This window comes from Prionailurus bengalensis, chromosome A1, assembly GCF_016509475.1.
Source record: "Prionailurus bengalensis isolate Pbe53 chromosome A1, Fcat_Pben_1.1_paternal_pri, whole genome shotgun sequence".
Taxonomy (NCBI): Eukaryota; Metazoa; Chordata; class Mammalia; order Carnivora; family Felidae; genus Prionailurus; species Prionailurus bengalensis.
Window position 1 is genome coordinate 69,776,784 of NC_057343.1, and position 24,164 is coordinate 69,800,947.

General features: G+C 39.5%; 1 protein-coding gene across 2 annotated transcripts in view; it reads left to right on the forward strand.

The window, feature by feature from the left end:
- The window catches only part of IPO5 (importin 5), a 60,037-nt gene extending 36,331 nt beyond the window's left edge, over nucleotides 1–23,706 (forward strand). Inside the window, exons 13-28 of one of the 2 annotated variants that reach the window (XM_043581956.1) lie at nucleotides 3,480–3,604; nucleotides 3,698–3,787; nucleotides 3,880–4,053; nucleotides 6,427–6,645; nucleotides 8,145–8,228; nucleotides 9,590–9,722; nucleotides 9,810–9,931; nucleotides 11,744–11,840; nucleotides 13,727–13,899; nucleotides 14,842–14,953; nucleotides 15,041–15,096; nucleotides 16,255–16,377; nucleotides 17,247–17,466; nucleotides 18,081–18,309; nucleotides 20,455–20,596; nucleotides 21,196–23,706. In XM_043581956.1, coding sequence (XP_043437891.1) covers nucleotides 3,480–3,604; nucleotides 3,698–3,787; nucleotides 3,880–4,053; nucleotides 6,427–6,645; nucleotides 8,145–8,228; nucleotides 9,590–9,722; nucleotides 9,810–9,931; nucleotides 11,744–11,840; nucleotides 13,727–13,899; nucleotides 14,842–14,953; nucleotides 15,041–15,096; nucleotides 16,255–16,377; nucleotides 17,247–17,466; nucleotides 18,081–18,309; nucleotides 20,455–20,596; nucleotides 21,196–21,282 — 2,186 coding nt within the window. In that variant the 3' untranslated portion in view covers nucleotides 21,283–23,706. Of the gene's footprint in view, nucleotides 1–3,479; nucleotides 3,788–3,879; nucleotides 4,054–6,426; nucleotides 6,646–8,144; nucleotides 8,229–9,589; nucleotides 9,723–9,809; nucleotides 9,932–11,743; nucleotides 11,841–13,726; nucleotides 13,900–14,841; nucleotides 14,954–15,040; nucleotides 15,097–16,254; nucleotides 16,378–17,246; nucleotides 17,467–18,080; nucleotides 18,310–20,454; nucleotides 20,597–21,195 lie in introns of both variants that reach the window. The other variant, XM_043581946.1, reaches the window with a different exon arrangement.
- Nucleotides 23,707–24,164: the final 458 nt, after the last annotated feature.

Sequence of the window (24,164 nt, forward strand, 5' to 3'; positions counted from 1 at the left end):
GAATAGCCCCCTCATAGCATTCTGTAATACCCCATTAAATGTTAATAGTTTTTCTTGATACAAATAATGCTAATGCGTATACTCTTCCACAGATATCCTGACTTACTTGTATGGATAGTCCTATCTGTAGGATACATGGCAAGAGACACACTTGAGGGTCAGACAGTTGATTCAAGGTCTTAAAGTAGTAAAGCAGGGTAATAACATAATACCAGCTTCAAATGAAAGGAACTGTTGAGAACTGTAGCCCTTTATACAATTTACTTAATTCTTATCCTATAAAATTCTTCTGAAAAGGCATGGCCCAAAACAATTAACTCTTTTTGATGATGTGATTGTATACATGGGTCTTGAATAGTTGTTTCCCCCCTCTTTTTTAACTGTTTATTTTGAGAGAACATGAGCAGGGGAGGGGCGGAGAGGGGGAGAGAGAATCCCAAGTAGGCTCTGCTCTGACAGTACGCAGCCCATTGGGGGACTTGATCCCACAAACGATGAGATCATGGACCTGAGCCAAAGTCCAGAGTCAGATGCTTAACCGAGTCAGCCACCCAGGCAGGCGCCCCAGTTTTCCTTTTTTTTAGCTCCTCAATTTTTTGAGGGTTTTTTTTTTCCCCAAAGGAATAGAGACAGCTTCACAGATTGCTTAAGAGAAAGAATCTAGCTTTTCCATTTTTAAGATGAAGAAGATAGCCTACAGACATAAAAGATTGTAGTCACTGTTTCACTATTGGTTGATGGTGATCTTCAGATAGATCAGTTGTGGATGTGGTTGTGATTTGTAATTAAAGAATTTGGCTTTTCAGTTTTTCTTGCTACACCTACCAGCTGGATGCAAGAGGCTTTATTATATATGGCAATGAACTCTTAGTAAAGATCTGTTATTGTTAATTGTATGGCTTTGAGCAAATTTTCTGCACCTTAATCTCCTTGTTTGTAAAAGAGGCAAAAATGATGTTTGCTTTATGCCCAGGCTTGAGATTAGATCCAAAGATGTATCTAATGTGTGTGAAAAGTGCTTTAAACAGTGGCCAACGATATGTATCTCCTAGTAACTTAACACTTTATTTTTAAAGATAGTTTTACTGGTTTTGCTTTAAATAATAAACAGCAAAATTTAAAGGAGAAAAACCACTTCTAAATCCCCATAGCATACCATCACATTCTGCCGAACATACTTTCAGGAACTGCCTATTAGAGATATACAGACATATCTTTTTATTTTTATTTCTCTGATCCAAATAAGGACACCTTTCTGTATCAGTAAGTATTTATTGCATCTCTTCTTTAAATTAGTAAATCCAGGGCGCCTGGGTGGCTCAGTTGGTTAAGCGTCCGACTTTAGCTCAGGTCACAGTCTCGTGGTTCGTGGGTTCGAGCCCCACGACAGGCTCTATTCTGACAGCTCAGAGCCTGGAACCCATTTCAGATTTAGTGTCTCCCTTCCTCTCTCCCTCTCCCTCTCCCTCTCCCTCTCCCTCTCCCTCTCCCTCTCCCTCTCCCTCTCTCTCTCTCTCTCTCTCTCTCTCTCTCTCTCTCTCTGTCTCTCTCTCTCTCTCTCGTGTGTGCGTGTGTCTCTCTCTCTCTCCCCCCAAAATAAACATTAAAAAAAAAAAACTTAGTAAATCCAATATGCAAAGGTTAGCATCTGATTTACTGATTTCCTAGGATGATTATTCCTTACTTGAAAAATGTTGGCTTATTGGTATATTAAGTAATTGAAATGCATTAAAAATATTTAATAATGTTAATAATGAAGTTTTAATACTTAACAGCAGAATTAGGAAGCTTTCAGAAATTCTTTATGTTAGAGGGGTGCCTGGGTGGGTCAGTCTGGTAAGCATCAACTCTTGGTTTCAGCTCAGGTCATGATCTCAAGGTTGTGGTCATTAGATTGAGCCCCATGTTGGGCTTTGCACTGAGCATGCAGCCTGTTTAAGATTCTCTCTCCCTCTCTCTCTACCTGTCTCCTGCTCATGCAGGGTGTGCCAGGAGTGCAGGTGCCCTCTCAAAAAAATTCTTTATAATAGTATATTACAACGGAGTTCATCTTGGGCTCCCCAAAGTGAAAAATTATTAATTCTGATATAATTTTATGCTTCTCTACAACTTTTGTTAACTCTTACACCAGTGGTTCACAAACTTTGTTTTTAAGATCCCTTTACACTCTTAAAAAATTAAAAAAAAAAAAATTTTTTTTTTTTAATGTTAGAGAGAGACAGAGAGCCAGCATGAGAGGGGCAGAGAGAGAGAGGAAGACATAGAATCTGAAGCTGGCTCCAGGCTCTGAGCTGTCAGCACAGAGCCTGACACAGGGCTCGAACTCATGGACTGTGAGATCATGACCCCAGCCGAAGTCGGATGCTTATCCGACTGAGCCACCCAGGCGCCCCTACACTCTTAAAAATCAACTGAAGATCCTAGAATGCTTTTGTTTATATGGGTTATATCAGTGTTTGTATTATTAAAGATGAAAAACATTTAAAATGTTCACTTAAAGATAGCAATAATAAACCCATTACACATGAACAGAAATAACATTTTTCGTGAAGAATGACTTCAAAACAAAAATATGTTAGTGAGAAGAATGTCGTCTTATGCAGTTTTGTAAATATCTTTAAGTGTCTTAGCTGAGTTCTTGTTTCTGCTTCTTCATTCAGTGTCAGTGGATCATAATGTGTTGTAATCCTTGGAATACTCCACTGGACCCTCAGAGTGAGAGTGAAAGAGTATTATCAGGACAGTAATCCCAGGGTTCTTGAGAGCCCTTGAGAGCCACTGCTTTACACAGATATTAACTTTCTGTATTTATGTATGTCTTGCTTTGTTCCACAAGTTGTGTGAAACCGCTTAAAGGGAACGATAATGTAATGAGCGTACACATTTCGAAATGAGAGTCAGGGAAATTATATATTAGAATATGATATGAAGATCAGTATAATAAATACTGCTTAGCTAATATTCTAGTCTAAAACCAAGTAGCCATTAGTAATATTAGAATATATGTAATGTTTATCTATATTCGTTTACCATGTTGTTACATAAAAATTCTTTAAAAGCAGTATCTTCTCCGTGGCTTTTGTTCTTTTTAAAGAAATATAAATTTCCATGGTTGGACAATAGTGAATCTCTGTGTTAAATAAATAGCAGTGTGTGGCACAAAACCCAGGTATTTGTTGCTAATGGTAAATCTTAGGGGGAAAAGGCTTATTTTCAGTAGTTGTTATAAATACTAACAAACTCTTTTCTTTCATATTGCCTTTGCACTACTTTTGGAATAGAATTGCTCGTCTGACATAACCATTACCATAGTGAAATAGTCCAGTCGGGCACTTTTTTCTGTCCATTTTTCTAATTAATGTATAAAAATATTTTGGTGGTCTTTTCTAAATAAAGAGAGCTTTTTTTATGCTTCTGACTACCAGAATGACATGTTTGTACTGGCTAACTGTTCTTTCACCTGTAATTCTTTTTTGTAGCTGACTGGAAATACCGGCATGCAGGATTAATGGCCTTATCTGCCATTGGTGAAGGATGCCACCAGCAAATGGAAGGAATTTTAAATGAGATAGTAAATTTTGTTTTGCTTTTTCTTCAGGATCCTGTAAGTACCAGTAAATACCTGATTCATACTTATTACCATAGTTCCCATGTGGGGAACCCCTTACCTTTACTTACACAAAGTCCCCTATTGCAGCATCCAAGAGTAAGGTACGCAGCCTGTAATGCCGTGGGACAGATGGCTACAGATTTTGCACCTGGCTTCCAAAAGAAATTTCATGAGAAGGTAAGTAACAATGCCTCAAACACTCAAACAGAGGAGGTGTGCTTGGAAATGTGGTGTTTCAAAATGTGTGTTTACCTGATTCCGTTTTCCAGGTGATCGCGGCCCTGCTGCAGACCATGGAGGACCAGGGCAATCAGCGAGTGCAGGCCCATGCTGCTGCCGCTCTGATCAACTTCACTGAGGACTGTCCCAAGTCACTGCTTATTCCATATTTAGACAATTTGGTGAAACATCTACATTCCATCATGGTACTTAAACTTCAAGAGGTAGGTTTTCAAGGTCTTTAAGCTCCTATTTAGAGATTAATGTAGGTTATTTTAGTGGGTAAGACCTGGAGAAAGACCAGGTTCAGCCTGGCCATAAAGAATAGAAAGTCAGGTTAGGCTGTTTGAAGTAGAATAATTCAGTCTTGACCAGAGAATAGGCCAACATTGGAATTGGGAAAGAAGTTATAGCCTAAATGTTAGGTAAAATCAGTATGTGAATTGCCTTGAAAACAAGGCAGTTATTTTGAATTCTGATTTGTGTAAATTTGGAAGAACCATTTTGTTCTTAACTGCTGCAGGAAATCCTGATAATGTGATTGTAAGAAATTAGCTGTGTAGCATTGTGAGGCGTAAACAAAACGGGAGAAAATTTAAGACTGTCAAGATTATTGTTCACAGAGCTTGGGTGGTAATAGTGGAAATTAGGGGAAAGATGATTCTAAAAGTCATTTTTCAGGAAGCAGTAACAGTTTCTACCAGTTTGAATTTTAAAAGATGATAGAGAGGGGGTGCCTGGGTGGCTCAGTCGGTTAAGTGTCTGATTCTTCGTTTTGGCTCAGGTCATGATCTCATGGTTTGTGGGTTTGAGTCCCACTTTGGGCTCTGTGCTGACAGTGCTGAGCCTGCTTGGGATTCTCGATCTCCTTCTGCCCCTCCCCTGCTTGTTCTCTCCCCTCCCCAACCACCCCCCCACCCACCCCCTCCCACCCCCCGTCAAAAATAAATAAACTTAAAAAAAAAAAGACGAAAGATAAGTAAAAAAAGTTGACCGTTGTTCTCACCTGGATGACAGAAGTAGACAGATGAGAAAGAATATCATTTTTACGTTAAATAAGTTGAATTTTAAAATCAGGCCTGGCTGTCCAAATAGAAGAAGGTTTGCAGTGATAGCTTAAATAAGAAGTAGAACCTAAGAGACTCAGTGGTGTTAATACAGCAGTGTGTGAGGAGAGGATGCAAGTGAGAAAGGCAAAGATTCAGGCTCAGTTTGTCGTGAAATGAATAAAAAGGACAAATAAAAGCCTCTTAAGAAAACTCCTGTGTTTACCAGACACAAAGTTACTGTCAAATTGCTATAAAAGTAAAGTTTCTAACGTTACTAACTCAATTCTCACATATCAATTCGTTATGAACCAGGAAGAATTAGTAAACCACACTTTACAAAGTCATTTTCTAAAGGAGAACGGGGTGGAGACGAGATACAGTGTCTCCGAAGGCGAAGAAAGGGGCTTTTGAAATATGACAGGTGTTCAGTGTCCGGTGACGGCAGACCAGGAAGGAACAGGAGTCAATCTGAAGACGGGTAGACCCCAGTTGAAGGCAGATGAGTTTGTTGATTAAATCAGGAACGGAAGGATCAAACGTGACTTTACAAGTGTGTTTGGGTAGAGGGCTGAAGTGTAAATAGAGTTTCAATTGCATCCCCTTACTCCAAAGAGGCAACAGGTCAGATTTTTTAAAGACTAAAAGAAGGAATTGTTAAGACGGCCTGGGGAAGAAGTTAAAGTATGTGAGCAAAAGTTGTGCAAAGAGAAGGTAGCTGATGAGGAACAATGTTCCTCGGAGATCAGAAGCAGTCAAGACCTGAAATGTGGAGCGGATGCAGAAGAAGGGAGTAAGTTACCCTCTTACGGGGCAGTGGAAGTGGTCGTGCAGGGGGAAGAACTCTGCTCAGAGTGGCTGGAGTTGATTGGGGGGAAATGAAACAAATCTGGAATAGTCCCTGGGTCAGGTACTCCTATGAATCCTCAAGGGTTAGAAAATGTTACCAGGTGACAGCATGAGCCAGGTACAAGCTGGACAGCTGCAAGTACCCAGTGTTTGTTACTAGCCAGGTCAGAGAACCTGTAGGTCTTGAATGCAGGAGAAAGGGGAGCTCATGTGTTTCACCAAGACAGTGAAATAGTTGGCTAAAAAGCTCTGGCTCTGATGGGGTCATTAGTGCTACCTTCTGGGGAGAGTCACATGAGAAGATAAAGGAATGGACCATGAAGGGGATTCTCTCATGCATGTAGGACGGCGCAGAGTGTACGGTAAGTAGTGGGAGTCAGTGAGGTAAAAGGACCGAGAAATACGGGTGTCAAGCTGGGATACAAAAATTGGAAAAGGAATCAGATTTGTGCTTGAGAATTGGTTGCTTGGAGTTAAGGCAGACCTGAGTAAGGAGCATTCCATTAACAGAAGAGAGAGGAGATCCCACATCAGTAGTTCCGCAGGGATTCTTTAATTTGCTCCGGAACCTACGGTCTCCACTCGGGCTGCTGGAGGGTGGTCTCCGCTGGCTGTCTCAGAGAAGCCTGTGAGAACTCGGAGCAGGTATTTCTTCCAGTTTCTCGTTTGCATGATTTATTTTGTGTGTCTTCCTTCTCCTAGTTGATTCAGAAAGGCACCAAGTTAGTTCTGGAACAAGTTGTGACATCTATCGCATCAGTTGCAGATACCGCAGAGGAAAAATTTGTCCCCTACTATGACTTATTTATGCCATCACTAAAGCACATCGTCGAGAACGCAGTTCAGAAGGAACTCCGACTTCTCAGAGGAAAAACTATTGAGTGCATCAGCCTCATTGGTCTAGCCGTTGGGAAGGAAAAAGTAAGTGATTTGTAGAAGGCTGAATTTACTGTCTGTAGTTTGGCTGTGGAGGCATTGAGGGAGGTACTTAGAGGCCTTTTCCTTCTGCTAAATGGTTTTCCAGATGCTTGTTTTTTTTCCATTATCTTACTCTCCTGTAATTCTAGCTTTATATAGAAATTCATTTTTTCAGCATTAATATTAAGGTTTTTTTCTTAATTCATTTATGCTCTTGAAATCTCCTCCTCTTCCTACCACACGTACAGTCTACTGGGAGGCGTGTGGAGTTCAAGATCCATATGTTTAGCTTCACTCATTTAAACACGTACTTGGTAACATTCCGTTTGCCTTCTTGTTAATCCAAAAACCATCAGGTATCCTAAGAGAAATCTCTATACATATAGCTCTGCAGAAAATAATTAGCAAGGACCATTGGCAGATGTATTTGTCTTCCAGCCAGCATATCAGAGTGTCAAAGCTGATCCAAATGAAGTCCCCCCTGTCATTGACCTCTCGCACTCTAATTCTCAGAACTATCAACAGTAGAACCTCTCCAGTTGGTCTCCTCCAAAACCAGCACCAGTGTTAACTTTACCTTAGAAATTATTTTCTGTGAGATACTGAGAACCTAATCAATACAACATTTTCATGTTCCTACTCTGTCTGATTTTCAGACTGTCTCTGAAACACTGCCTGTTTATACAGTGGGGATTGACAGAACTACACAGAGTTACCTGAAAATCCTATACTTCTAGGGAGCAATCCAAAGTTTTCTTTCTGGATTTGGATTATCTTTTTACTGCTGGAAATACATAAACTATAGACCAAAACTTGATATCATTAGAAATTCCTTAAATTGTGGTTTATATACACAATGGAGTACTACATGGCAATGAGAAAGAACGAAATATGGCCCTTTGTAGCAACGTGGATGGAACTGGAGAGTGTGATGCTAAGTGAAATAAGCCATACAGAGAAAGACAGATACCATATGTTTTCACTCTTATGTGGATCCTGAGAAACTTAACAGAAACCCATGGAGGAGGGGAAGGGAAAAAAAAAAAAAAGAGGTTAGAGTGGGAGAGAGCCAAAGCATAAGAGACTTAAAAACTGAGAACAAACTGAGGGTTGATGGGGGGTGGGAGGGAGGGGAGGGTGGGTGATGGGTATTGAGGAGGGCACCTTTTGGGATGAGCACTGGGTGTTGTATGGAAACCAATTTGACAATAAATTTCATATATTGGAAAAAAAAAAAATTCCTTTATACCGCAGTTCACTCTGACCTTCACTGGAGAATCTATTTTTCTAGAAAGAGCACTAGGTGTGCGCAACATAGATGAAAATTTTTCAGTGTGATACTTTTGTCTAAGGGGTTATGACCCATGTGGGAAATGTAATGGATTTTCTTTTGGAAAGTTGTGTTATTATACAAGAACCAAAATTGGGTAGCAGTGAGCACCTCTCTGTTCTGATAGCCACGAGAAACACCGGTGTTGATTCTCCCAAATATTTTCTTCCAGTTCATGCAAGATGCATCAGATGTGATGCAGCTCTTGTTGAAGACCCAGACGGACTTTAGCGATATGGAAGATGATGATCCCCAGGTAAAGCAGCTTTCACATGTTCGCCTAGATGTACATCTAGTATAAAGTTAAATGTACTCAAAAAAAGAAATTGAGTGATAGTTTTCTTGAGATAATCCCTGGTTGCAGAGATGTTCTTCACTGGCTTTCCTTCTACTTCTCATGCCATCTTTTTCTCCGTCTGCTCTGGCTGCCCTCTCCCCTGACTCTGGCTTTTGGCTTTTGGGTTTTTGGGTATTTTTATGCTCTTAGGGTTCTGTCTTAGGCCCTCCTCCCTCCTGAGCAGTGTCATCCGCACCATGGCTTCAGTTTTCCTCCATGTGCTGTAACTGCCAGATCTTTCTCTCAATTCAGGGTTCACTGATCCCCCCGCTTACTAGACATCTCCATTTGGACGTCTCTCGGCCCTGTCATTGCCACGTGACTTCCCACAAACCTGCTCTGCTTTTTTCTTTCTGCCCATGAGCACACATTCATGTCACCCCTGCCCCATGCAGCCTGACTAATCCCAGCTCATATTTCAAGGCCAGTATAAGTCTTGATAGTGGATCCTTACGACACAGTGTTGTAAATTGTAAGTGTGTGTCATGGTCCTAATAGTATTCACAATGCCTAATGAATAACAGCAACTCCATAAATAATTGCTGGGTTACATTTGGACTTTACACGGCCATGCTATCATTATTTCCTATGAACTTAGATTGTTTTTTCTTTTGTGTGTGTGTGTGGTTTTTTTGTTTGTTTTAGAGTAGGTGTGGAGAATATGTGTGTATATGCACGTGAGATATATTAGTAAAAATCAACTCACTTTCTGGGTTACAGGGATGATGAATTAGAACTAGATCCTCTGTTGGTGGTTTGCAGGTGATTCAGACTATGTAAACACAGTAGTAGAAGAGGTGTCTTAAAAACACCCAGCCACTTACACAGAAAATTGAAATAGCTAGGAGAAAGGGATGTTTTCTCGGGTGTTAATACATGTTTAATGAATGGAATGCTAGGCAGTAAAGATACAGTCAGATAAAATATGTTCTTGTCTTCAAAAAATGTAGGGCCTAGGAGTTAAAATGGTTAAGTAGATTTTATATATGTGACTCAGATGCTATTAGAGAAAATTATATATTGCTTCTTGAAAGTAAGAAAAAAATAAGACACAGTCCTGGTCTTCCTCTTTTCCCTCACCTGCTCTCTCTATCCCAGGGTAAAGGTTCACAGTGATTTTATTTCTGGATGTTTTAAGTATATGACCCTAGGAAATGTACTTTCTGCTTGAAGGGCTATGAATGTGAAATAAAACATTGTTTGTATGAAATAGGGAAATGGCTTCTTTGTGATTGTCTATTTACCATTGTTTTGAAATCAATTTTAATTTTTTTCCCCAGATCTCTTACATGATCTCAGCATGGGCCAGAATGTGCAAAATTCTTGGAAAAGAATTTCAGCAGTACCTTCCAGTGGTTATGGGGCCTTTAATGAAGACCGCTTCAATTAAGCCTGAAGTAGCCCTTTTAGATAGTAGGTGTCTTCATGAAGACATAACAGTTGTAAAATTCCTTCCTGTGATTATTTTTAACGTGAATTTGTTTTCTTCCTTGTTAATAGCCCAAGACATGGAAAACATGAGTGATGATGACGGTTGGGAGTTTGTGAACCTTGGAGATCAGCAAAGTTTTGGTATTAAAACTGCAGGACTGGAAGAAAAGTCCACTGCTTGTCAGATGCTGGTGAGTGCGTATAGTGTTTATCAGACTTCAGTTGATGAGTTCTTAGAACACATTCACACACACATTTCAGAGGAGTGCCTCCCATAGATGTTAAAGAAATTATTTGAAGAGCAGGAATATATTCTTTAAAAAATAAAATGTAGAGACATTTTGACCCAACATTTCCACTTCTGGATAAAGAAATCACGTAGGTAAACTTCATGATCACTGCTGTTTCTAATAACAACAACAAAAATGAAAAGCCTGAATGCCTGTTATCAGGAAGATAATAATTATTGTACCCAGCTGATACAAAGCTATGTTGGGGCAAGGATTTTTGTCTATTCTGTGCTTAGTGTATAGTAGATAAGATGACCAAGGAATATTTTTTTTTTCAACGTTTATTTATTTTTGGGACAGAGAGAGACAGAGCATGAACGGGGGAGGGGCAGAGAGAGAGGGAGACACAGAATCGGAAACAGGCTCCAGGCTCTGAGCCATCAGCCCAGAGCCTGACGTGGGGCTTGAACTCATGGACCGCGAGATCGTGACCTGGCTGAAGTCGGACGCTTAACCGACTGCGCCACCCAGGCGCCCCCAAGGAATATTTTTTGAATGAATGAATGAATGAACAGAAATGTGCTCATGCTACTGAAAATATAACTGGTATGATGTCAGTCATATAAAAAATATAAACATGGTAGGGACATCAAAATGTTGACAGTAATTACCTCTTGCAGTGTTATGAGGTCTTGTGTGCAAGTTCTCTTTGAGGTTGTTTTTTTGTTTGGTTTTTTCCCTCCCCTTCCCCTTTATGAGCATGTGTTACAGACAGGGACAATAATCTGTTTTTCTTAAAGGTAGAATTAAGAAATTATGGTATATTACAAACTTAGCAGATGAGTAAGCCCAAATAAAAGTTAATAACTTAAATTTTATCTTCCATTAATAAAGCATTGTTGTATTTACCAGTTCATTTAAACTTATATTTCTTGAACTTATTTTTAACATCAGTACTTACTATATATTGTAAACATTTATGCCTATAATATAATTCATAGACACTTTGGATTTTTGTGGTATCTTTCAACTAGAGAGTAAATGTAAATGTAACGTCTCTAAACAAAATTATCAAATCTTTTAATGTGGAAGAAAGTAAAGAAACTTTTTTTTTTTTTTAAGTTTGTTTAGTTTGAGAGAGAGCACGCGAGCAGGGGAAGAACAGAGAGAGAGAATCCCAAGCAGGCTCCATGCTGACAGCATGACACAGGGCTCACTCAGTCCCATGAACCATGAGATGGTGACCTGAGCCAAAACCAAGAGTCAGCTACTTAACTGACTGAGCCACTCAAGCACCCCGAGAAACAATTATTTTTAAAGCAGCATTATTTTTCTGTTTCACTGATGAAATGATTTTTTTATTACAAAATAACATAAGCCTATTTGCGGATTTACAGAGTGATACGCTGCAATTAAGTGTTCGGGTTTTTATATCTTTTTAAAGTATTTTTCTTCAATGATATATTTTGTTTGAAGTACCTCAGAGTGCTGAAACTTTTGCACCATTCTCCCACACACAGCACTAAAAACGTGGGGTGTTCCGGTCTTTGAATGACAGCATATACTGCAGTCACGCCAAGGCCCTTTCCCTTTGTACAGCTTTTTCTACATTTATATTCGTATTTCCCAGATACTTTTCACAGTCCTGCATGCAGCTCTAAGTGTACTTCCAGTCAGGGTACAGCATTCTGTGGTCCTTACGATTCTGCTATTTAATAAATGTTAGTACCTAAAAACTAACATGGATCTTGATTTCTGATACTTTGGTTTCAGGTTTGCTATGCTAAAGAGTTAAAGGAAGGCTTTGTGGAATACACTGAACAAGTTGTCAAACTGATGGTCCCTCTACTGAAATTTTATTTCCATGATGATATCCTATAATTTTTGAATGCAAAACATTTCTAGAATTAGTTAAATTGTAGGTTGAGTGTTTGACTTTGTGTTAACTGATGTGTGCTTCACTATGATTGTTTGCACTAACTGTAATTGAAGATTGTAAACTACATTTTTTGCAGGTGCTTTAGTGTCATGGTTTTTGTTTGTGCCAAAAACAAGAAGAAAATGTTACCTATTTTCTAGTTGACAGCTTTTTCTGTGAACCACTGGAAAGATTTTAAGGATTGATATTTTTAGCAAATGTTTGTAGTTGTATATAAGAACTTTTCTCAAATATCTGTTGGTGGTGTTAAGCTAAGACTTTTTTATAATTTTTTTTTCAATGTTCCTTTTTTGAGAGACAGAGCACAAGAGGGGGAGGGGCAGAGAGAGAGGGAAGCACAGAATCTGAAGCAGGCTCTAGGCTCTGAGCTGTCAGCACAGGCCCAACACAGGGCTCGAACTCACGAACGGTGAGATCATGACCTGAGCCAAAGTCGGACACTTAACCGACTGAGCAACCCGGGTGCCCCGAAACTAAGAGTTTTCTTAATAGGTTAAGAGACCCGCTGATAACTTTCTGTGGCCTAGTCCTACATTTCAAATGTGGGTATCACCTTGGAGAAACCTTTCTTGATAAATCTGCATGTTAAATGTTTTCCTTCCTAACATGATTGTCGTAATTAATACATGGAAACATTTTTAGGCCTTAACACACACACACAATTTCGTAGATGGGTTTAAAAAAAAGGGACAGCCCAACAGAGTGGTTGAGGCCAGACCCAAACTCAGATCTTCCTGACTCCAGAGCCCCTTTGTTTTAGTTCCTCATGCAGTATCCTGTAGTGGTATCCTTTACAGAAGATGGCTTTTGCCCAAGAGAAACTTACCATGATGAGAGAGGACAAAGGGAAGTCTCACGACCTGTTGTCACAACTGATGCTAGATAGGGAGGGGCAGCTTGGTCTTCATTGAAACTGAAAAGGCTCTGACAGGAGTACTTAATTGGTGTTCCCAGGAGAAATATAGCTTTGGTTGCATTTATTAGTAACATTTTTTTTAATTTTCTTTTTTATTTAAAAAAAATTTTTTTTTTCAACATTTATTTATTTTTGGGACAGAGAGAGACTGAGCATGAACGGGGGAGGGGCAGAGAGAGAGGGAGACACAGAATCCGAAACAGGCTCCAGGCTCTGAGCCATCAGCCCAGAGCCTGACGCGGGGCTCGAACTCACGGACCGCGAGATCGTGACCTGGCTGAAGTCGGACGCTTAACCGACTGCGCCACCCAGGCGCCCCTAATTTTCTTTTTTAAAGTTTGTTTATTTTGAGAGAATGAGCGGTGGGGGCAGAGGGGGGGGCGGGTATAGGAAGAGGGAGAGAGAAAATGCCAAGCAGGCTCCACGCTGTCAGTGTGGAGCCTGACATGGGGCTCACACTCAAAACTGTGAGATCATGACCTGAGCCAAAACCAAGAGTCAGACACTTACCAACTGAGTGCCACCCTCCCACCAGGCTTCCCATTAGAAATATATATTGCATAAGTTTGGGGATGAGAACATACTAAGATATGCTCTAAGGGTCCCAGAACCTTTTACAATCATTTCTGTGTTTGCAGGTCACATTTGAAACTCACTGCTGTATTGTAGGTGACAGAAAAGACAGGGATAAGTCATATGGCCAGGGAGATATCTGTTTTTATACACACGATATATTTAACACAAGCTCCTGGATAGCAGTCTCAGATAATCTGGCCATATGACTGGCACTCGGTGAACACTTGAACATTTACGTAAGCAGAATGAGAGAACAATCTTTCAAGGGGAGGAATTACACTAAGTGTGTCTGAAAGTATTGATTACGTTTCCTTAACAATAAAACGTGTTCGAGTGGCGGCAGCAGAATCCATGCCTCTTCTCCTGGAATGTGCGAGAGTTCGTGGTCCTGAGTATCTCACACAGATGTGGCATTTTATGTGTGATGCTCTAATCAAGGCCATTGGCACAGAACCAGACTCAGATGTCCTCTCAGAAATAATGCATTCTTTTGCAAAGGTAAATATTCTTTTAAAAGTATGTATAAGGTTGTATGTTCATATATTAGTCTTGCTAAAAATAAATAAAATTCGATCTTATAACAAGTGATTTTTTTTTATTTACTGAAAATGTTTCTTTCTTATTTTAACGTTTTAGTCCAGTCTTGATAAGTTGCCACCGTCATTTACCTAATAATCCAACTGCAGAATCTTGGCTCATCTCCAGCTCACTCCTACTTTCTGTCCTATTCTCTCCTAGATGCCTCTGCTCTTCATTTTCCCTTATGTCTTCTCTGTGCTGAGATCGCCTCCTTTGGTCTGCTCCCGATGTCTCTCTCCTTTCTTTCCCTCCCAGTTCATTCTCCTTTTCTCAGGCATGAACTTGCTCAATACTTGCACTCCTCTTCCCAATATTCCTGGTCACCCCCATTGTTCACGGCTCCATGGTCTGCTCCACAGTTTGGTTTAAAAGTTCTTCATTACCTTTCATTTGTCCCCATTTACACTCTTACAGTTCACATTTCTTCTATTTTAACAAAGGAGGCCCCCCTGGGCCTTTGTGCATGTGATTTCCTCGGCCTGTAGTGCCCTCCCAGCACCCCCTTGTCCTTTCTCCCCACTGTGTTTGTGTAGACCGTGTGTGTGGTAATTGAGCTCCTCAGAAGCTGGATAGTCTGCTCCATCTTTGAGATGTCAGCTCCTAGCAGTAATGCCTGGCATTTAAGATCTGCTCAGGACATGTTCAAAATAAAAATATTTTTTAAATTATTTTCCTTGAAGTACTGTCATACGAACATACACCAAGCAAGTGTAATCTACTCATTTAATCGTTAGTCTTCGACCGTACTGAGTTATGTTAATTTTTCTCATGTTTCCGTGTTATTCTTAACAGAACTTAACTTTTGACTCTTAAAACACTTAAATCTCATGGGTTGCTTTCTTTCCTCAATTTCATCATTAGTGCATTGAAGTAATGGGAGATGGATGCCTTAATAATGAACATTTTGAAGAATTGGGAGGCATATTGAAAGCTAAACTCGAAGAACATTTTAAAAATCAAGAATTGCGGCAAGGTAAGTTCTCCACACTTTTATTTCTGAATGTAATCCTTGACCGTTTTGGCGACCGTTTAAAAAGACATTTATTTGGGTGTGTTTTAGTTAAAAGACAAGATGAAGACTATGATGAACAGGTGGAAGAGTCACTACAAGATGAGGTAAATTATTCCCTTCAGAACTTAATTTATATGATCATTTGCATCTGGAACATTTTTAAATGCTTAAGTTTCTAATTCATTTCTGACTTGTCATTCTGATGTAATTATCGGTAATTTTTAGCAGAAGAATCTGACATGTATTTCATTTACTAATCTAGAGAATAAGTAATTGCAGTTAGCTGATTTGTGTTTTGGATGCTGTGTGAGTGTTTTTGCTGCAATACCTCTCACATGACAGCACTTCTGAGTTCACCTAGTGTTTCTTTTATATATGCCTCTCAGCAAATTTTTATTGGCTGGCGTATTCATTGTTTTAAAGATTAGTGGACTCAAAGTCAGGTGTTAAATGACTGTCTAAAGCCACACACTGCCGCGAGTCTAGGGCTTAAGGCTAGATCTTTTTGTAACAACAGCTGTCTTTCTACCAGATCACAGGATAGTGAGAATTTCCTTATAAATAATACACATGCAGTGGTTGAAATAAGTCTTCTATGTTGCTTTGTTCAGTTCTCTCCTCATCAAACCATTTGATGCCATCAGATGTATTTCAGCTGCATATTTAGGTTCCAGGATGTGGCACGTAGCCATCCTGGTGGACCAGTGCTCCCGTGCTTGGGTCATCCCCTTTCTGTGCGGGTGCTCCTGTGCGCAGCTCATCCCCTTTCTGTGCGGGGTGCTCCCACGCGTGGCTCGTCCCTTTTCTGTGTGGGGTGCTCCCGCACACGGCTCATCCCCTTTCTGTGTGGGATGGTTCATCCCTTTCTGTGCAGGGTGCTCCCATGCTGACACACACAAATTGCTCCCAGGGATGAGGTGTTGTCAGTTAACTGACCCCACATCTCTCCACCCATCTGCTCCAAAATTAGAAACATTCTTGCAGAAAGCAAAAAATACTACTGAAGTAAAAACACTTCTGTTTCAGAATTTGAAATGTAAGTATGTTCCAAGGAAAGTCTTTGGAGGAAGTGCAGTACTGGCCGCACTTCTCTTTCTGTCGGCAGGTGGGAGGCGTGACACCCAGCCGTAGAGGTGCCCTTACAGTGATGAGTAGTTTAATTTCTGCATTTCCTAGATTTTTGTAAATGAATGTTACTGTTAGCAGTAGTAGTGGAGATGCCTTTTGATACGTATGGGTGTTGTGTGTGTTTTTGTTTTTAGGATGATAACGATGTTTATATTCTGACCAAAGTGTCAGACATTTTACACTCAATATTCAGTAGCTACAAGGAAAAGGTGTTACCATGGTTTGAACAGCTGCTCCCGTTAATTGTCAACCTAATTGTAAGTGTTACCTCTCTTTGACCGTTATTTTAGATAGTTGACCTGGGATTGTTTCAGTGCAGCACTTGAAAACACACTTCTAGGTTAAAATGGACCTTAGAAATCCTAAAGAGTTTCCATGATTTTATCAGGTTTATTGCATTGCCCTTGATATTTTCTCATTTGATACATGCTAAAAGTTTGCTAATTAGGTTTTCCATAGTTCAGTTAAATCAGAATGCATTCCAAAGACATACAAATGACTTTTCATTATTTCAGGTTATCCGTGCCCTGCTCAGTTATCAACATAATTAGTTTTTTTCAGTGGACCCTAGAGGACTCCCTTAAAATCCTTGTTTCATACAGCCAGCAATCACAGATTCTGGATGATGGCCTTATGTATTCAGTCTTTAAAATACACATGAAAAGCAATCAATAGAAATTTGTCTCACTTTGGCTTTTAATCTTGTATTTAGTAGTGCAGCACGTTTTTTTAAAAACTTAGGCACATAGGACTTAGCCTGTTGAGTGGATATATAAAGTTAACATCGTCATAACTTTTGTTGTTCTTTAAATACAGCATTATCATTGTCTTTTTTGTGAATTAAATGTACCTACGTTGTTGCTGCTGTTGGTTCTTCCGGTATATGCTGATATCAAATTGTGGGATTTTATAAAAAAAATCATACAAAGTCTTTTAAACCTGTACTTCCTTAAGTCTGTGTTGTAATTTGAGGATTCACAAGAAGTGATTATTACTGTGTTTTTCGTTGCCTGTATCTGGAATATCCATGTAAGCTTATCACTTACATGATAGCCTATAGTGAATTTTTTTTAACGTTCTTCGTGTACTCCAGTATTCAGAGCTTAAAAGATTATCTCTTTTATAGTGTCCACATAGACCATGGCCAGACAGACAATGGGGATTGTGCATCTTTGATGATGTCATAGAACACTGTAGTCCAGCCTCTTTTAAATACGCAGAATATTTTTTAAGGCCGATGCTCCAATATGTGTGCGACAGCAGCCCCGAAGTGAGGCAAGCAGCTGCGTATGGCCTGGGTGTCATGGCACAGTACGGTGGAGAGAACTACCGGCCTTTCTGTACAGGTACTTTCTTCTGCTCGGTCCCAGGCATCCCTTTTATCGCTCTCTCGTTCTCTTTTCCACATCCCCAAACATTATATAGCTATTTCTGCTGTGTTCTTCTTCCCTTTTTCAAACGTCTCACCTATAACATATACAAATTGACCGTCTTTATTCTCAGAGATATGGAAATGAAATCTGAGTGGAATCAGAGCCTCCCCACCCCCATCCTCCAGAGTAGAGTTCATTTTGGGCTTGGGAGGTACACCCCAGCTGCGGCATAGGACTTTTAAAACATACGGTGGTCCCTGTAAAGCCAGCGCAGGAATACAGCTGGAGGCTTTTAAAAACTTGAAGTACCCGGAGATGATCGGGAATTGAATGTTGAGTCTGCTGACCTCTTGGGCTCCCAGTTAGTGGAGCACTGATGCTCCGGCCCATGCCGGGGCAATCCTCCTTTCCTTCTTAGGTCTGGCTCTGCAGCCAAGAAAACAAAACGGGCTGGACACTTCAATAATTCTTCACTACAATCGATAACTGGACCGAAGATAAAAAGAAATATTTATATAAAAAATACTGGCTTTGCATGAAAATGTGAGGTTTTAAAAAACTGACCTTTTTGCAATTGCTTATTTTAGAAGCACTTCCACTGCTGGTAAGAGTTATTCAGTCTGCTGATTCTAAGACCAAAGAAAACGTCAATGCCACAGAGAACTGCATCTCAGCAGTGGGGAAGATTATGAAGTTCAAGCCTGACTGTGTGAACGTGGAAGAAGTCCTGCCTCACTGGTTGTCTTGGCTTCCACTACATGAGGATAAAGAAGAAGCTGTTCAGACTTTCAATTATCTGTGTGACTTGATCGAAAGGTAAGAAAAAGGACAAATAGACCTCACTTTCTTCCTCTCTAAACAGTATTTCCTGTGCACAGCCCCTCAGATGTATAGGTTTCTAATAATGTTGTCTTTAAAACCATATCACAGTTAACGCTGCCTTACAGTTAGATCTAGTTTGACTTGTTCTTTATGGAATTCAACAGATGAGGCATTATAGAACATAATGTTTTAAGAAGATTCTCTTTCAAGGGTGTCTGCGTGGCTCGGGTTAAACATCTCTTTTTTTTTTTTAACCGTTCATAGCGGTGCCTGGATGGCTCAGTTGATTAAGTGTTCAACTTCCACTTAGGTCATGATCTCAAAGTTCGGGAGCTCGAGCCCCGTGTCAGTTCTGTGCTGACAGCTCAGAGCCTGGAGCCTGCTTTGGATGCTGTGTCTCCTTCTGTCTTCCCTCCCCCATTCACGCTCTGTCATTCTTTCTCAAAATTTTAATGTTTGTTTGTTTGTTTGTTTGTTTGTTTGTGAGAGAGAGTGCGTGCACATGCAAGCAGGGGAGGGGCAAAGAGAATACAAAGCAGGCTCCGTGCTGTCAGCACAAAGCCCGATATGGAGCTCGAATTCACGAACCATGAGGTTATGACCCGAGCCAAAGTCAGATGCTCAACTGACTGAGCTGGCCAGGTGCCCCAGGCATCTGACTCTTGCTCTCAGCTTGGGTCCCTTCTCAGGGTCATGAGTTTGAGCTACACTGGGCTGCACACTTGGCATTGGAGTCTACTTAAAAAAAAAAGTTTCCCTTTTAATGTTGTTGCCCGTTTATGTCACCAAAATGTCACCCCATTTATCTATTGTTTATTTATTTGGCTTTAGATTCTTTTTTTAATCTCCGCTTTACAGAAGTAGAATTAACATGTATCATGTGTTAGTATAATGAGATCAAAGTATGTCATTAGCACCATGGTTTTTGGATTCAAGAATCAGTGGTATAAGGAAAGTATTCCAGTTGGGTAATCAAGATCTGGCCCTGGGCTCTGGCATTATTAATGCTCTTTTGTGTCCATGAGTATATCTAAGAATTGCAACAACCTGGAGGCTACAGAAGCTATCAAATCAAAGGCATGTTCTGTGGTGTGTTTTTCTAAGTCCAAGTTCTCCTAAATGTTAATCAGATCGAGGCTCTGTCACTACTAATTACTGCTTTTATTCATGAATAACTCCAAGGGCTACAACCACTCATCTGGAATTCGTAGAAATAGGCCAGTGAGCATATTCCTTCATATCTGTTTAAGTTCAGGTTCACACAAGTGTATTTGTGTGTTCCCACTGAGAACTGTCATTAAGGGATGTGCTAACCCTGGTGGAGACTGCACACTCCTTATCTACTACTGCCTTTGAAGTGACCACTTCTCCATCATGCTGTTTGATCATCTCCCTTGGAAAGGACTGTTGTGAAATTCTCTTAATGACAAAGACTGGAATCCCAGTTAAATACACTGTTATGTTTCTTTCCATTAAACTTGCCTGACGTTTACTTCCTGACTTACTCTTTTTTGTTGTTGTTGTTTTGTTTTCTTTTTTTATTAGAGAGGGAGAGAGAATGAGTCGGGGAGGGGCAGAGAGAGAGGGAGACACAGAATCGGAAGCAGGCTCCAGGCTCCCAGCTGTCAGCACAGAGCCCAATATGGGGCTCGAACTCACAAACCACGAGATCATGACCTGAGCCAAAGTCGGACACTCAACCGACTGAGCCACCCAGACGCCCCCTGGCTTACTCTTAAAATGCCCATAAATCCTTTTGAATTTCACATTTATTTGGAAATCATTTTGCCATATAAGAAACTGCTATTCTTAGTAATAGCTCTGTTGTTTTGTTTTTTTTTTTAATAAGTCACAAGTTATTTATAAGGCACTTAGAACGTCCTAGTTATTGTTTGGCCCTTGAAACTAACCTGAGATGAGCCAAGTATTTTTCTTAATTTACATGGGAAAACACTGAAGAGCTAATAAATAAAATTAGCTGGTTTTCCTGCCACTGAATTTGATTTTAATGAATGCATAATCATTTTATAAAGATCCTATAGCAGAATTCCATATTGGGGGAAGGATATAGGAAAATATGAGTGCTTGCATAATTTTTCCTTAATTTTCATTTATAATGGCTTTCTTCTCTTTGGTCAGTAATCACCCAATCGTTCTTGGCCCCAACAATACCAATCTGCCCAAAATATTCAGTATAATTGCAGAAGGAGAAATGCATGAGGCAATTAAACATGAAGATCCTTGTGCCAAACGTCTGGCTAATGTAGTCCGCCAAGTACAGGTAAGCTGTTTTGCGGAAATAAAACAGTTTCTTGGGGAGGTGTTTTGTTTTGTTTTCTGTTCTACAAGGAAAAAAATAGGTACCCAATGAGCAAAGGAAGTTTCATTTTTATATTCTCTTGTCTCCAACCTTCAGATTACTTAATGTATACTGTGTCTATATGTTCTCATCTTTTATCAGTACTAAAATGTTTGTCTTAAACTTGAGATACTTCGAACCTTCCACTTGGTGCTTAGCGCATATTCCTGTAGAAGGTTTTTTTTACATTGTGAAGAAAAAAAGATGAGATTTTAATAGTAAATGAGCTGTCAGCTACCAAAGTTTTTTAAGTGATTTATGCTCCTTATTCCTTTGTGTTGTTTACTTGACTGTGTCCTCTACCTAATATAGCTTTTTCAGGTTAGATTGGATGAAGAAAACAGTGTGAGTGAAATGAACTTTAAAGAAATGCATAGATTTCTTGCTTTTATGATGGCACTCCTCAAACTACATCGACAGAAAGTATTTGGCATTATTATAGTCTACCTAATGATGATTAGTAAAATACTTCTAAATGACCATTTCACTGAATCTAAATGTATGAAATTGTTTTTTCCTAGACTTCTGGAGGATTGTGGACTGAGTGCATAGCACAGCTCAGTCCCGAGCAGCAGGCAGCCATACAGGAGCTCCTGAACTCTGCTTGAAGGGCCTTAATATCACCACCAGAAAACTAACTCCAAATAAACGTTTACCCTTTTGTTTAGGTTTCTTTGTTTTGTTTTTGAGCAAAAGAGAACGGTAGAGTTGTGTTGTGTAGGCCATTCTTCTGCAAAGCCACAACAGCAGGAAGAGAAGCACTGGGTTTCAGAGTGGGGTTTGAAAGGATTTCTATGGTACCACTGAAGAGGTTCCCTGTAAGCCCTACAGCAGCACTGAAGAGTATTTTTCTATTGGTATAAGCCACCCACGTGAAGGTGAAAGGGAAGGAAAATTAATTTTTCTCATTAGACTTAAGGAAATTTAAGACAAAACAGCTTTAAGATCAGTTATTCAGTGTAGATGTGTACTAAAACAATTTGCTATACACCTAGTGTTCTATTAATTGGATGTGAGTCTTTTTGTAGGGTAGAAAGAAGCCTTCTACCCAACAAACCAGTAGATCTAAAAATTGGAAGAAAAAAAAAAAGCTGAAGACAAAAAACAAGCATGAAAATGTCATATTTGATGTCACTTTCAGTTTTTTCCCAAAAGGCTTATGCAGTGACTCAATCTGGAAAGCTCTCCAGCTTCCAGCCCTTGAATGTGAAGTGTCGTTGGCATGTCTGGCAGTAGTGTCTCATTCACTCAATAAACAACATTGAAGTACAAAGAGATCTGTGTAGAAATTCAGTACTGTCTGGCTTTGATTCATTTAATGTTTTTAATATAAGAATAAGCTAATATTTTTTTAGAGTAGCAACTATGTCTTCGAAGGTTTTCTTTTTCCCCTAATATTTTCCTTGTGCATTTAGTTTTTACCACCTTCCACTTTAATTTAAGCTAAGTTATATACCTATTCCTTCACAACTGGTATCCCTTTAAAGTTTGCAAATTTCAACCAATAGTTTTTTTAAACTAGTGTTGTTCTGGTAGATAAAAAAGATCTGGCTTAGTATTTTCACTGCAAATTGTAATTGATAGGGAGCCACGTACAACTTTCAGACTTTTAATTTTATGATAAGTATTATGCCGAAAATTATTTGCTGATAAATTCAGTAAAATGTATGAAATTTTTTTTCCTTGTGTGTTAACCTCATAGCAGTGAATGACTTGCTGTTGTTTCTTTACATAATTTTTCTAAGGGATCTTAATAGATTTCTGTTGAAACTTCAGTGTTAACACTTTTATAGTTTGTACTAAATTTAACCGTGATACAAAAATGAATTTTATGCATAGATCAGAATTTAAAATTAAAGATTTTTTCTTTTAAGTGATTTGCATTACTTTATTAAAATTAAATCTGAAATGGAATAGAAAGAATGAGTTAAAATTAAGATGGTTCACTTGGTAGCAAATATCCTTCAAATATATTTTCAGTTTTCAGCACATTGTTAGCCCAGAAGCTTCAGTATCCTGCAGAACAGCATTGAATGACTTCACCAGCACAATCATTTCTTTCAGTGGGCACCTACTTGACTGTTTTGTAACGTGTGTGGGTAACACTTGGAACTACTTTATACCCTGTATTCCTGTTGGAGTAAAATGTGTCAAGACAACTCCTTTGTGCTTTCTTATGTAGAATAGAGTTTGGAAGGCCGAATCGTGTACTGATTGCAATAGCAGTCTCGCTGTTGTTTTTAATTTAAATTATTACAACACTTAAAACATGTTAAAAATGTGGCGCGCCTGCCTAAGTTGAAATGGAAGTGTGATCAGAAGATGGCTGCATGTTTTTGGAGAATCTAGTGTCTGCAAAGCTCTGTACTAAGTACTTACGGGTAAGATTCGTAGCTTCTGGTTTAAACACTAATGGGAAAGTCAGAAGATGGACCAGTGAAGAGTCAGTAAGATCCCTGAAAGAAGTAAATGGGTGCAGATCCATCCTCGGGCTAGAAATAGAGAAACAACTGAAACTGAATCGCATTCATCAGGGAAAGGTTGGTATTAAAGGCTGTTACTGTGCCATGATCCGGAAATCCAGGGCTTGTAACTAATTGTAATATGTTCATGAACTAACGGTTCTTTGGAATTATCTGGGGACACATTTTTAATACCTCATTTTATCTACACAAGATGAAAATTCATGTGTTTTCCTTTTGTACCAAATTTAGTTGCCTGGTGGCCTTGCGTGTCAGCCAACAATGGTATATTTATGAATCCAAGCTATTTCTGGAGGAAAATCGTGTGTGGCTCTTAGTTTTCTGGGTATTTTGTAACAAAGGATTAAGTTACCTGCACAAGTATTAGAAATTTGTAGCAAAACTTATTTGGAGTATTTTTTTAATGCTGTAAATTTAAAGAAAAGTAAAATTGTCTTAAAGCTAATTTGACACTTCTGTAATGGGAGGCAACTTTATCATAACTCTGGAGTTGTAGTTTGACTAACCGAACCATCACTAAATAATACGCAAATAAACATTCTTGATGCACCTGGTCTCATAGTAAATAAGGGGGGTGCATATTAATAGTGGTGTGAGCATTATATTTTTATTAAGGCATTTTAAGCAATTTGGAAGCCCCTCACAGCAAGGTAATGTTTTACTTAGTATGGCTTCATTCTGCCTACAGGTATTGGATAAAACAGTTTTTTGGCTTTCATCTTGTTGCATAGAAATCACTGCTCCTATTCCTCTTTGCCTCAAGGAGTGATGGCCAGAAGCTGCCGTCTTTGATTTCCTTAGCTCCAAACGTGGGAGTACCACTGTTTCAGAAGAGTGAACCAACTGCAACGAGGAGGCTGGGATTTTCATTTCCAACACTTGAACTTCTGAAGCAGAGGGGCAGGGCTAACAAACCATTCTGGACTAGACTTGCTTACCCCCCTCCTTACCCCCTCCCTTTTTTTTTTACACAGACCTTTAGTCCAGACAGTCATTGCCTAGACTAT